This window comes from Leuresthes tenuis, unplaced genomic scaffold (assembly GCF_036924035.1).
Source record: "Leuresthes tenuis unplaced genomic scaffold, fLeuTen1.0.hap1 SCAF_24, whole genome shotgun sequence".
Lineage (NCBI taxonomy): Eukaryota > Metazoa > Chordata > Actinopteri > Atheriniformes > Atherinopsidae > Leuresthes > Leuresthes tenuis.
In genome coordinates this window covers 22,582,865-22,598,362 of record NW_027325378.1, presented here as the reverse complement: position 1 = coordinate 22,598,362, position 15,498 = coordinate 22,582,865, and the positions used below count along the sequence as shown (strand labels likewise).

The window sequence follows — 15,498 nt, the reverse complement described above, 5'->3', positions numbered from 1 at the left end:
AAGGTTAACATACTGCTGCACTTCCTGCTCATGTACTGGTTCGCGGAGGATCACCAAAACCCACAGCTTGCTAGCAGCGCAGGGAAAAGTCCTACCTTGGACAGCTCCTGAAGTTTGGCAGCCTTTCGGAAGCCTCGGTGACACCAACATACATCTGTTAAGCCAACGACTCGGTCATAGCACTCAGTTACACCGGCAGCCTCCAGCTTGTCTTCTCACATTTTTTCCGTAATTTAGTTTTGTAATTACCTGATACCCTTGTGTGTGCATGCTGCTAAAACGCATGCGCGGCTCATTTCGGTCTCTGTATCCAGTCTTGATGCTGACATTATGAATAGTTAGAAATATAAGATAGAATAAGAATAAATTGCCAAATCTTCAATTATTTCTTTATATTTGCTATTTTTGCTAATTTCCCTATATGATATTTGACATCATGAGATCATGATAGACATATGTTTATTTTAATTTACTACTCCCCCCCAACACACACACACCATGCAGCTGACCAACATTGTATCTCGAGTGAGATGTTTTAGATGTCGACAATACTAACTCTACCTGTATCTATATTCCTGCAGCAGTAACAGGAGTCGTGTTGACAGAGGCACATGACTGCCTTTGTGTGTGGTGTCCATTTACCTGGCCATCAGCTGTGGAAAGATGCCTCATCTGCTACTCTCATCACCTCCACGCGTAAAATGAAATGATGACCTTTAAATGTGTTAATTAGTACACAATGTATTCACAAAGCCTTCAAAATCAGAATCTAAGAAATATTAACCGGAAGTCTTAGAATGCATTATAATCCAAATTGTGTGATTTGTTTATTTGTTTGTCTTTTAATTTCGAATTCTTTGTTTTTGCTTTTTCAGGTAAGTCCTGTTCAACCATCACACAAGTTGCACAGGAAGCAACAGTTTACTGTACAAATAGGACCATTTGGAAGCATACACTCTTGTAAATGTTTATGCAATGTATTATCAGCAACACGTACATCACTTAGATCACACTTTTCTCTGTTAAGTTTGAATTATTAGTTTGTGGCAAACAAAGCATGATTAATTTCTTTTAAAGGTTACATAGGTGTTTCATTGGACTTGGGAGAATCGCTGACATTATATTGACACTGTCAACTGTAAGATTAATAATACAATCAAGCTAACAGGAAACCCTTGATACATATTCACATGCATATATGTGCATAATGTAATGTAATAAAATTATTATTTTATGAGTATTTTTTCAGTTGCCACCCCACTGCCATACTGATGCTTGTTGGACATTGTAAACTAATAGAGTCAGTATTTTAAGGAGTGTTGGACAAATAATGCATGGGGTTTTCGCCCAGGAGACTTTTTTACATTTCTCCTTTTTGCACATTTTACTATCCCCATTCTTTTTCTGAGTAACCATGGTGACAAGTCTCGTCACAGTGATGTCATCAGCAAATGTGTACTGTGTATAGTGACTTCAATTTGAGGCCACTGAAAGAATATGTGGAGTCCTTTTAAAATTCGTAAGTATGGCTTGGTTTCATAGGCAAAACTGCCTTTTGTTATTCTTAACAGAGCGTATCTACACACTGTGAGTGTCGATACGTGGATCTCAGGTAAAATGTGTAAGCTGGTGACAGCTGAGGCAATACTGGCCCCAAGGACATTTTTTTAGGAGATTGGGCTCAGGCAGAGGAGAACCACTGGAGAAAATCTCGCTCCTGTTATAGTTATTATTGCGTAGACACCAGCCATTGGGGCCGTTGGACCAGTGGTATGCAAATCATTCGTGACAGAGGCTTTTGAATAATAGATCATTTGAAGAGGACGCCATGAAGCCATATTCTAGCAAAACAGGCTGACGTAATTTACCCTGCTATAACTGTTAAAAGAAAAAAAAAATCATAATCTGCGATGAACATTTTAGCTTTAGTCGCTCTAATAACCCCCTGTCAGTATCACCAGTTTAAAACATACGCTGTCAACACTCCTCCTCAGTGCGCCTGCGCTTCTTCGCATACCTCCCCCCTCTCTCCCTCCCTCTGTCGGTGAGGTTCCGTTCTCTACCTGACAGCTGGAAGCAACTCATACCCAGAACCAAGCTCCGACCATTTTCATCAGCTATATGATAAGGGCCTTGCAGGTTGGACACCGAGAGTCTGGGGTTTCATACTAAGCGGTTGTTGTCTGTGTCATCCTGCTACACACAGCGGCATGGAGCGCTCCTGATCCCGGCTGGACGTCAGGGAGAACTCAGTTTTTCTTCCCTCCTCGTATTTTAGATCTGTTTTGACATTTGGAGGCCTGACCATGTCTACGCGAGAGAAAGGGCTTCTTACCAAAGACAGTGTCAGCCTGCTGCCCTGTTTCTATTTTGTAGAGGTGAGTCCTGAGTCAGAGAGGCTTTGTGTTTTCATCAAACTGCAGAGTAGAAACGTAGTTTGGCGGTTGTATAACTGTCATCAAAGATCCATGTATACACATCAGCCTTAACATGAGCTTCCTATGGATAGTAACTAAACAAAATAATTGACTGGAAATATTTGAATGATTTGTCATTTTAATATGAAGGGTACATATAAAAAATAATGTTTATGATCATGTTTAAAAGATGCAATACACTATGTTGTACAAATGTAATGTGCATATAGGTATGTGCACTAATATGAAATGTTCTTCATGGGCAGATGAATCACACTCAAGACAGATGAATCACAAAATTTTAAATATATATGCATTTCTTAATACTTATAGTTTTAAATTTAATCATATATTTGCAAATCCTCACATGCTTAAAATAGCACAAACAGACTGAGTACATTAACATTTGCACAATGCATAAATCAACCATGAGGAGCATGAAGAGGACATTTCTCACACAGCCAAAAAGCTTTAAACAGAACTCAATGGGGACAGATAGTGGAGCCATGATGGAAGAGATTCTGTGGTGACCAAATGTGATCCATCCAACCATAATACAGTGTTTTTCTCTATCTCTTCTCCCTCTGTCTCTCTCTCCATCTCTGTTTTTACATTAACAATAACAGATTGGAAAGTTACTCAAATTGACTAATTTAAAACATTTAAGTACAGATAAAATGCAGTTTGTGGTAACTGTCACTAATTCCCCTGCTGCATTTTATTCATGCTCTAATTCACTACTGGCCTGTGGCTCTAAAAAAACTGGCTATAAAACTGGCATCATGTATTATAAATTTGTCTCAAATACTGTGTGATGGATGCTGAAAGCAACTTTTCTGATGGATGCCTCTCTCAACAGGGACTGTTTAGGAGATTCTGCCAATTTGATTTTATTTTCTAAAAGTGGACTAGTGTGATAGGTAATTTTTTTAATGTAAGTACAAAAGTACTAAAGGATTTCTACTCTTTATTTTTACTGACAGCAGGCATTTAAAATTGGATTAGTTTTGTGAGTTAACACCCACTCAAGCTCATTGCATGAGTGTGTGTTAGTGGCACAGAGCTGAGGCATTTGCCTGTTCAGCTCTGTCCCATCATGTTCTCCTACCACCCATGTCCCATGTGGAGAGAAAATCAGATGTTGCCAATGTTTGTGGATCTGCTCCTCCCTTAACAGCTTTACTTGCAATCAGGGCTTATGCCACTTCACTTGTCATATAACATGAATTCTTCATGCTGATAGGTCTCGGATCTGTCTTGCATGAGACAGGTCTGTCTCATGTAGTTTAGAGCCTACAACAACACTTTTTTTCACAACAAATATAAACCAGATGATTTTAAAGAATAATGGATTTTACCATGCAGACTAACAAAATTACCAAAATACCACTACAGCTAAAAATACCTAAAATTTGATGTTCATTTTTTTTAACCATTCTCTACTGCGCATCCAACGTTTAGGGAGCAGTCTAGAATCTACTGAGAATCTACTGAGCAGGTGCAGATATAATATGAAACCGGCTCGCTGATCCACTTTAGTTTGAACAAAGTGCTATAGTGCAATAAGACTTCACTGTGATGCCGCAGGCCGCTTTTGCTCCAAAGTGGAACAAAATTGAGGCATGCAGAGGGATGAACAACTGTTATCTAGAACTTGGGAAAACAAAAGATTATATCACATATATAACTGAAGGGAGGGACACCACCATTAGCTGAGATGAAAGAAAAAGGGCATTATGTCAGAAATGGTTAATACTTGGTTCTTTTACAGAACAGTTGCTCTCCAAGTAATGATACTCTTGTGTTTAACATCCTGTCTGAAATACAAGAGCCCTCTATTTTGGGATCAATGGTCTGTGAGATAAGGTGGTCTAAACTACATGTTGAAGAACTACAGCTTTTATTACCCGCTTTCCAGGGTGAAAAAGTAATTGCTACTCTAAGCAAAGGTTAAAGATTGTGTGCTGGATACAGCCACAGAGAGGAAAAGATAAACATTAGAAAAAATAAATGGCCTTTTTTGTGTTAACATTTCCCTATGTTTTGAGAGCTGTGCTTTATTTATAATTTTATGATAATAATTTTAATATTTTTAAAGTGTTGTGTCTGACAAAGTTTTGTGTGAGATCACACCAATCTAATCACACCTTTGGTGGTTTGATGGCTTACTGAAACCCTGGATAATAACTGTGCTTCTTACCCCAAATGACTTTTAACTACGTTTTTGCGATTCAGTACTTTGACAAAAAAACTTCACATTTTCTGTTATGTTGACTGACTCATATCAATAACTAATACTTCCAAGTACTGTGACCTGCATTGCAAATGGTGATTTGTAAAGGGATGTCAGTTAATACCTGCTGTATCTAAGTCAATGGGACTGCACGGTGGTGTAGTTGTTATCACTATCACCCCACAGCAAGAAGGGTTCTGGCTTGACTCTTTAATTGGTGAGTATACTCATATTGGTGAGTATATGCTGTTGCAAATAGGGTTTGCATGTTCTCCCTGTACATGTATGGGTTCTTCTGGATTCAGACTTCATCTCACAGTCCAAAACGATGTTTGTTATGTTTGTTCATTGTTTCTAAAATGACCCTGTGGTGTTGAATAAAATCGTGATGGACTGTAGACCTGTTCAGGTTGTACCTTGCCTTTTGCCCAATGGCAGATGCGAGGCTCCAGCCCCCTGCGACCCTGAATGGGTTAAAGCGTGTATGGAAAATAAATGAATATCACTTGACTATCATACACTGAATATCATACATTTGACTGTTTTCTGGTCCAGAATGGGTTTTCTGGTTTTGCCACTCATAAAGAAAATGATAGTTTAAGTCAAGATTTGATTAAGGTCACTCCCCTCCTTCAGTTGACTTTTCTGTACAGTATTTGCAAACTTATATGAGATATAGCTGAGACATATTAGAATCAGAGTTTGTCAAAGCTGCTGATAAATTTGGAGTAGTATATAGGATAGCTGGAAAGGCAGAACAAAACACTCTTAATGCCAAAGCTTTTGTTTCAGTATTGGTTCCTTAGACCTACCTATTATTTGAGGGCACTCAATGATACAAAACCATGCCTCTCAAAAACGCATGGGGTGGCCTAAAAAGGTAAAGGGCATCTCATTTGCAGTGATATGAAGAAATGCTTGGTATAAACTTACATGTAGTTGTGCTGATCTTCTCTGTGGTATGGTGGTGAGCACCGTCACCTCACAGCAAGAGGGTTCCTGGTTTGAATCTCAACTGGGGCCTTTCTATGTAGAGATTGCATGTTCTTTCTGTGTATGTGTGGGTTCTCTCTGGGTAGTCCAGCTTCCTCCCCACATGCATGTTAGGTTAATTGGTGACTCTAAAATTGACCCGAGGAGTGAGTGTGTTTGCTTCTATGTGGCCCTGTGATGAACTGGTGACCTGTCCATGATGTACCCTGCCTCTGACTCAGTGAGAGCTGGGATAGGCTTCAGCAAGTTGTCATGTGCATGTCTGCAATATAGAGGCTGAAGGCCTGAAAATGCTAAATTAATAACAGCTTACACCAAAAGGAAACATCTTCATCCCTACAGTTTGGGCACCAAAAGACCACAAACCACATTATGAGCTAGAAGATGCAATCTGGATTTTGCAATGCTTTTGATTCACAGCTTCCGTCAACAGAAACAGATAGACTAAGGGAAAAGAGAAAGAACATAGCCACTCAGCTTAGAGGAAAATAGGTTGTGACATTGATAGCCTTTGCAAGTGACAGAAAAAAGATTAGAATTAAGGTGAGACAAAGGGAATTAGAGACAGAGAAGGCTGGCAGTAAGCATATGTAGGGCAATGGAACATCTCTGCTGAGCTGCACTCTACCAGAGGAGACAAAGGTTGTCAGAGAAAGAGAGTATAAGAAATGAGTGAAAATGTGGTCTGTAATTTTTAAATGTTTTTTTTCTCCATTCTAATTGTACTGGTTGTTTTGTGAGTCTTCATTTATTGCACTCATTACAAGGCAATTTGTTTGGAAGTTGGAAAACCAGGCATTCATTAGTCAGCCCCAATACCTACTAGCAGATATATCAGATGTCAACTTGTTACCAATAACATTATAACATTTACATCAACATCAATAACATTATCCAGTCTGCATATTTCCATTTATGTAACATTAATCGTCTCCACCCCTCTCTCACTCCTTACACCACTGCTATCCTGGTCCACAGCCTCGTCACCTCCTGTAACTCACTCCTTTTCGGTGCCCCTCACAAATCCCTTCATAAACTTCAGCTGGTCCAAAACTCTGCAGCCCGCATCATCACCAGAAACCCCGCCTTTCACCATATCACCCCCGTCTTCCAGCAGCTTCACTGGCTCCTGGTCAAATTCAGAACTGCATTTAAAACCCTTCTCTACACAAGGCCACCCCCCATTTGTCCCCTTGTCTTTAAGTACATCACTTTCAAATACAGTTCATTGGCTGTGTTAGTTTTAGACTGATGGTTCTTGGTTGCTGCAAAAATACTATTCTATGCCTGCCAAAACTTGTTATATTTGCTGTATTTTACATAGACACAGCTGTGATTGAGAAGCAGGAGAAATATGCACAGGCATGGCTTTTGGAGACAAAGATGGTGTTAGATTAAATGGTTGATTTTATATCTTGTCTAAAAAAATATTGAGATAGATTAAGTTGATAAAGCAGCCAGCCCTACTTACCTAGACATAACACATGTTTATGTTCATCTCTTGAGTTCATCTCTCTGTATACTTGAATAATTCAAAGGCTAGTGTTAAGTGGCTTAACAAACAAAAGCCTGCATTCCTTGGAAAATAGTCAGATACAAGGACTGGATTGAAAATGCGTGAAAAGCTTATGTCAGCATATGTACACATGTACCTAATAAAGTAACCACTGAGTCCTTATTCCCTATTTTCCACTATCCACGAATTTCATCTCGCCTTGACATGGGTACCGAATACAATATCCGACATGTTTACCATACTTTTACTACTTTTTCCTCCAATTTTACGACTACAATTTTGCTATATACTGTACATACTTAGTACATACTCTCTCAGTTGTAGGGTTGAACATATCAGGACATTAAAAAAAGAAAAGAAATCCCCTAGACTTGGGTAAAACTTGGGTAACTGTAACTTCATACAAACAACTCCACACATCACTGTATCATAATTTATGCTACAAACCTAAGCGAAAGGGCAGAAGCAGTAATAACTTGAAATCTTTGTTTTCTGTATGACGCTATCAGTCTCTCACATTATTTTGAAGGAATTCAACCCACACCTCTAAACAACCTCTCTTTAGTTAATTTGAGGATTGTGGGCAATCTTTTATGCACAGCTCTCACATTGTCCCTCCATTGGATTGCAATCAGGCTGAGATCTAGATTTTGACCGGGGCATTATAAGACACTGAACATTTTCTTTCTTAGCTGTTTGATAAATTGCCTCACTCTTGTATACTTTGGTATACAGAAGAATTTATGATTTACTGCTGTGCCAAGGAAGTGCTAGTCCTTCAAATCCAGTTATAGGTCTTTTTCTGTCTGTACTGTCATGTACTTAAACAAATGATATGCTAACTGAAGTCTGTAAATTCTGAGATGTAGCTCTTGGATTTTTGTTGCAGTTTTGCTGAACATTGTATGGTCCGACCTTTTGAAGCACTTGCTAGGACGTCCAGGGTCCAGTCAAATAGTCAAATTTGCTTGGGAACCTTACTGAGTGAAATGACCCAGAAGTATCTGAGTTGCAGCCATTAAAAGAGCTGTTCGAATTCTCAAAATGCAAAAAGACCGTCATTGCTTCCTTAATTAGCTTCTTTAGCATAGGATACAAGGGACCATCCTTGATAAGAGAAAAGAGGTCATTCCATCCCACAATTCCTTGCGGTCGCAGCTTTTACCGCAGCGCCAGATTATTGTCATCTAGTTGAACTAACTGTGATTCATGTGGATAAATATGAGAATGGAAGGTTGAGTATAGGTAGCATGTGACTAAATATTAAATTTCTTTACGTTTTTACCTTTATTTTTCTTTCATTTTTCAGTCATGTACTTTGATTCAATTTAATTCAGTTTTATTTTTATAGCGCCAAATCACAACAAATGTCATCTCAAGGCACTTCAATCATACAGTCCAATTCAAGCCAATTAGCGTTCAATTCATTGTAATCATAATCCAATCTAATCCAATTAATTATATTCAAAATTAGTCCAATTCATAAATACAGAGCCAATTCAAAAACAATTTCCTGGCTAAGGAAACTAACAAATTTCACTGAAACTTCTCTTCGGTCCAATCCCCCCGTCCTGAGCAGACATGAGGTGACTGTGGAGAGAAATTACTCTCTTTTAACAGGAAGAAACCTCTGGCAGAACCAGATTCAGGAAGGGTGGCCACCTGCCTCGACCAGCTGGGGTTTGAGAGGACAGAAAAAGAGGGGACAACAAACACCATTCAAGGTTACCTGTTGAGACAGAAAAACACAAGTAAATGACAATAATGTCACATGTACATAATGTCATATGGGAAGTTAAACGGGGGAAAAAAGACAGCAAAATGAGGAAAGGTGTGACATAAGCAGGCTAGGCCTATAGCATCTTAACTATGGGATGTTTCAGAGTCACCTGAGTCATCCCTTATTGTAAGCTTCATCAAAAAGGAAAGTTTTAAACCTAGAAAGCGTGTCTGCTTCCCAGACATATACTGATAATGAAGTAATACTCTGTATAATAATAATATCATATATAACATAACTGATATCTAACAATGTGATAAAACAGCATAGATGAAGTATCTAAAGAACTTTTTGTATAATATTAATTGAACATTTGTAGTTTCATTGCTGAAGATCCACATCACAGCTTAGTGTAAGTGTGGTCCAGTTATTATTGCAGCACAGTTGTCTTTTCCTAAGTCCCTAAGGATTTTTCCTAGCACCTTACTTTAATCCCCATGACGTTTTCACAAAGTCAAGAAAACAACAATGTTTTTTACTTGTGAATGATATTTCTCATTGCTGAATGATGTTCTCCAAATTGTCTAAAAATGGCCTTATAACCCTTCCGAAATTGATGGGCAGAAACAAAGATCATTGGCAATTTCTTTCCACCTTTTTTGTTGTTTGTTAAAAACAACGCTTGAATACTCCAAACCAGGAAACTGTCAAACCCTTTTATAGAAGTGATCACAATTGCTGCTGATCATTTAGTCAAGTGCATTTGATTATCATAATCAGGCTGCTACTTACCTTTTTAATTCCTATAAAAGCAGTAATCTGCTAATTGTGTACTTTTTCAAATACAATTTTTTGGTTTAGTTTTTGTTATATAGATAATTAAATGGTGTAATGTTCATGTGAGGTTTTATTTTCCTCATTTTAAGACCTGATAATGACTAGATGGAATGCAAAACCTTAAAACTTTAACAGTTTTGCATACTAATAACCAAGTATTGAATTAAAGCACTGCAATCCACATTTTCATGGATGGTTATGTTACACCCTGAACAATTACTATTCCTCCATTCTTGAAATGAATCACAAGACAGGGAAACATTACAGGTTACAATTAGCTGCAAAAAGCCTAAGCGAACATGGTACCTTGTGGAATTATGCTTTGAAGTATGGACTGTGCAGTGTTGCTCTAGGGTAGTTTTATCTGCTCAGCATGAGCACTGTCACTGACCTACATTTCTCAGTTGCACATGCTGAGATTTTGGACTACAGGTGAGGTTGGCTGAATGCACCAAGAGAACAGACCTGACAAGGAATGGTATGGAGCATAGAGGCATGGTTGAGCTCAGCGTAAAGAGCATCTTACATGCGTAGTGCTTCTTTAATTGATTTCATCCTTCATTTACATAAGGATAGAAATACTTACTTTGAAAAAAAATGTTTAAACTTCTTTACTCATCTTCCTTTGATATTTTGTGGCAAAAAAGTATTCAGATATTGTTTGACATTATTCAATAACTGCTGTTTGTATGGAGCTCAACAGACATTATTATGACAGTTCTAAGGTCAAAAATAGATTTTTCTTGTTAAGAGGCTGTGACAAATGCATGTGCATAGCAGCAACATGCAGAAAAAGTGATAGATGCATTTTGTAGACATTAAAGAGAAGAAGGCCTATGATAGGGTGATCAGATCTTCTTTTTTCCATGGTCCATACCTGTTTTTGGTACCTTGCGTCCACCCGGAACTTTCCCCAGAAATGTCCCCATTTCAACTGGACAGACAACAAGGTTACATAATAATGTGTGTAGCCCAAATGTGCATTCAGCAGAGTGTATGGGTTGACATATAAATCATAACATGCTTTTTCTTCTCTCATTAATACTGATGGTGTCTTGTTTGCTTTATTAATTTATTTTGTTTTGCTTTAAAGTTTTGAAAGCATCCCCTGTTCTCCCTACCTTGAGGGGTGGCATATGAGAATGCAAAGTCCCCAGCACTCACTCCAGCATTCTTTCTGAGGTTATCCAGCCAACCCATTGGTAAATTTCCATAAGATAAGCAGGTGAGACAATTTTCAAATGTAGCAATTCTGTGTGAATGTATGCAGTGTTCACACTTCATAACTAGTTCAAAGTTGATTCGCCACTGACAGGCCACTGGCAGGGAGTATGTAAAAGAGGCACGCATTAGCCACTATTGCGGAACTCACTGTTCTAAACAATGATGCTGTCATCACTGAGCTGACTCCACAATGCCTGCTTGATGTGTGTAAGGACACATTGGTGTAGAGCTGATTCTTCTATGTTTGGTATGTATGAATTATAAGGAAGAGCAGCCACTGGTTGAAAAGGACATCTTTTTTTACTTCTTTGAGGCACAATTGACATGTGAAATAGAGCAGCAGCTGCTCCAGCTAATTCAAGCTGGATGGACTCTGATGGCGTACAGCAAACTTCAGGTGACAACACAAATTCTTAATCAGTTTAAAGTCTGGGCTTTGACTCAACCAGTCATATAATGGTTACCTTGAAAACACAGAAGTGTGGCTTTAGCATCACAGTGGCTTGCAGAAGTGTTCACCTCCCTTGGTGATTTTTCTATTTGTTTGCATTATAACCTATAATGTATATTAATTTTGAAGGAATTGTTTTGTAAAAAAAGAAAAAAAAAGTAGTGTACGGACACGTTTTCACCTCTTTAAAATCAGAACTTTGTAGAGCTACCCTTTGCAGCAAAAGTCTCTTAGTGTATCTCTCTGTGACCTTGCCACATCTAGCCACTGAGATTTTTGTCCATTCTTCAAAGCTAAATTGCTCCAGCTCCTTCAAGTTGGATGGGTCCTCTTGGTGCACAGTAATCTTTAAGTCATACCACAGATTCTCAATTGGATTGAGGTCTGGGCTTTGACAAGGCCATTCCAACACATTTCAGTTTCCTTTTAATCCACTTGAGTGTTGCTTTAGCAGTATGTTTGGGGTCTTTGTACTACTGGGAGGTGAACCTCCATCCCATTGTCATATCTCTGGGAGACTGAATTACAATTTCCTAAACAATTTCCCTGTATTTAGCACCATCCATCTTACCCTAAAATCTAACCAGTTTCCCAGTCCCTGCCTGTGAAAAACATCCACACAGCAAGATTCTACCCTGCTTCACGGGGGAGATGTTCTTCTTCAGTTGTTGAGAGGTGTTGGGTTTGTGCAAGACATAGTTTTCCTCATGTTTTAGTCTTATCTGATCAGAAGACCTGAGTATCCCATATGCCTTTTGGCAAATTTCTCTGTACGCAATGGCTATTTGTCTGGCCACTCTTCTGTAAAGTCTAGCTTTGTGGATAGTGGTCCTATGGACAGATATACCAGTCTCTGCTGTGGAGCTTTCCAACTCCTTCAGGTTTACCTTTGGTCATCCTGTTCTGATTTATGGCCTCCTTGCCTGCTCTGTAAGTTTTTTGTGGACGGTCCTCCTCAGGAAGATTTGCTGCGGTTCCACAATCTTTTTATTTTGAGATGATTTTGTCAATGGTGTTCCATTAAAATTTTAATATTTTGAATATATATATTTTTTTACCCAACCCTGATTTGCACTCCTAAACTTTGTCCCTAACCTGTTTGTAGAGCTCCTTGGTCTTTGTGGTGTCCCTTGTTTGGGAAGTGCCTCTTGATTAGGGCGGTTGCAGACTCTTAATTCTTTCAGAGCAGGTGCATATAAATTAAGATCATGTACACATTCGACTACTTTAACAACAGATCTTATGTAGGGGCTTCATAGCTAAGGTGGTGAATACCTATTAACTCACCACTTCTGTTTTTTGTTGTGGTTGTTTTGTAGGAATTTTATAGAGATATCTTCTTCTTATTTCACTTCACCAATTTAAACAATTTTTTGTAGATTCAAAAAAATAAAATCCCCCTTAAAAAGATTTTGATTATGTGTTGGAAAAAATGCCAAGAGGGTTGAATACTTTTACAAAGCACTTTATTCTTCAGGTCATCGTCATGCTAAAAGATGAAATGCCATCCCATTTTTAATTCGCTAAAATTCCACAAGGCTTTGCATATGTTTAGCACCATTTACCCTTATTTTGATTTTGACCAATTTCCCAGGCTGACAATAACAATCCCTATAGCATGATGTCCACACTGCCCACCTATAAGCATTTAAATTGCAAAAGATTTTAATCTTTTCTGTTAGCAACAGCAGTGCACAAATGATAGCAATCTCTCATATTGTTCCCGATTCCTCACTATCACCTGAGTAGTTTAAAATGAAAAAAAAACTTTGCCAGCAGTAAATCATATAAAATTTTAGGGCTTAATGTTAATAAGAACCATTGAACATTGTCTGCTTAAAACACTCTCTGCAACTTACTCACTACTATAGAGCATTTGTATGGATGGAAGCTTCTCTGTGTAGTGTGTCTGAACAGCAACAATGACATCACGTAATGCATACTATATCAGCTATTTCAGTTTTCATATTAGTTTCATTGTCTTGTAAAAATAGTGCCTAAAAACATCAATCTGGCTCAAGCTCATTATGTCAGATACATCTTTACTAAGAAATTAATCAAGGTATCTTTAAAGTACTGGGTCAAATCCAGTAACAAGATATCAACTGAATTTCATCATGAACAGTAGTTATTGTTGGTATGTGTAGCATTTTTTACATCAAGCTTTGAAATTAGCTCTGGCTAGTAGAAGCTTTTAAGTATCTTCAGTTTTCTTCCAATAGTCTTTAAACATGTGGATGCTGTGTGTCTCAATAAAAGATACAATGATTTAAAATACAATTTTGGTATCAATGAGGACAGTTCATGCTCCGTCTTCTCAGATCATTTGCCCAGCTCTCTCAACAGTATTTGATATTCTTGTTGAATGCCACAAACTCACAGTAAACCATACAGTGACACTGTGACAAGTCAGCTGTGAGATTTCTGTCTAAGTAGAAACTTACACCGCTAGCTGAGCCTTGTGCAGGTCTTGTCTTTGGCTATCATCCACTGAGCAAAGAAAAACATTAATTTGCCCATCTTAGAAATAAACACCAGCTTTATTATTCTAACATTATTTCATAGCTGGAATTGAACTGCTGCATTATGATTTTTGTCTTTTATGGTTTTCAGTACTCAGACTGGGGCTAATAAACACGAATGAGCTGTGTCTCATTTTGTTTGTTGGGATTAAGAGACTTCATTTAAGCACCTCCGAGAAGAGATGAGTGGCTGGAGTTCACATGAGCAATTAATTCTAGATGCAGTCTTACACCACCTTGAGCACCATGCTCATCCCTCGGATCATAAAAAAATATTTTCCATTGTTCTGTACTCATTTTCAAATCAAATTAACATGGTCATCGAACCATAGGGTTATGAGGACATTTACACCCTTCACTGCCTCTTTATCTATTTATGTATTCATTGGCTATCTGCTAAAGCTTCTGCTGTTATGACTTCGAACTGTCTCATGTAATTTTCTCTGTCTTCTCTTGTCGTGTCTATGCATAGCTGCCGATCCTTGTATCATCTGTGGTCAGTCTTTACTTCCTTGAGTGGACGGATGTGTTCAAGCCAGTTAAGTCTGGGTACAACTGCCATGACCGCAGCCTGAGCCTGCCCTACATTGACCCCAACCATGAGGTCATCCCCTTCCTGATGCTGCTTAGCCTGGCCTTCGCTGGACCAGCCATCACAGTAAGCATCACTGACACTACAGAACATTTTGAAAATGACCATGTTTGAAGATAGTTGCTTGAAAGGGGTCAGTATGGCACACATGTACATTATATCTCTTGGATATAGTAACGCTGGGATTTACACAAATGTATTTTCTAGTGTTAAGATTATTTAACAAACTATTAAATTTATTTATATAGCGCCAAATTACAACAAATGACATCTCAAGGCACTTCAATAATATAGTCCAATTCAAGCCAATTGGAGTTCAACTCATTGTGATCATAATCCAATGAAATCCAAAGAATTAATTACAAAATAATCCAATTATTTTATGTAGAGCCAATTAAAAAACAATATCCTAGCTAAGGAAACCAGTAGATTGCACTGAATCTTCTCTTCGGTCCAGTCCCCCCGTCCTGAGCATACATGTGGCGACTGTGGAGAGAAATGACTCCCTTTTAACAGGAAGAAACCTCTGGCAGAACCAGACTCAGGAAGGGTGACCATCCACCTTGACCAGCTGGGGTTTGAGAAGACAGAAAAGAGGGGGAAAACACCATAACACCATTCAAAGGATATCTGTTGAAACACAAGTTAATGACAACAATAATATCACATGTATATAATATCATTTGAGAAATTAAACAGGGGGGAAAAGAGAGCAAAGTGAGGAAAGGTGTGACAGATGAGGTCCCCCAGCAGTCTAAGCCTAGCAGCTTAACTATGGGATGTTTCAGGATCACCTGAGCCATCCCTAACTATAAGCTTTATCAAAAAGGAAAGTTTTAAGCCTAGTCTTAAAAGTGGGTGTCTGCTTTACTGGCAGCTATTCCACAAGAGAGAGGCCAGATAACTGAAGGCTCTGCCTCCCATTCTACTTTTAGAAACTCTGGGAACAACAAATAAACCTGCAGTTTGGAGGAAAATATCATACAATGAGAT

At 38.5% G+C, this 15,498-nt stretch overlaps 1 protein-coding gene across 1 annotated transcript in view; it reads left to right on the top strand.

Annotated features, from left to right (window-relative positions):
• Nucleotides 1-2,066: 2,066 nt before the first annotated feature.
• Nucleotides 2,067-15,498, top strand: part of plppr4b (phospholipid phosphatase related 4b) — a 64,441-nt gene continuing 51,009 nt past the window's right edge. Inside the window, exons 1-2 of the mRNA XM_072378127.1 lie at nucleotides 2,067-2,378; nucleotides 14,386-14,571. Of these exons, the coding sequence (XP_072234228.1) occupies nucleotides 2,307-2,378; nucleotides 14,386-14,571 (258 nt within the window). The 5' untranslated portion in view covers nucleotides 2,067-2,306. The remainder of the gene's footprint in view (nucleotides 2,379-14,385; nucleotides 14,572-15,498) is intronic.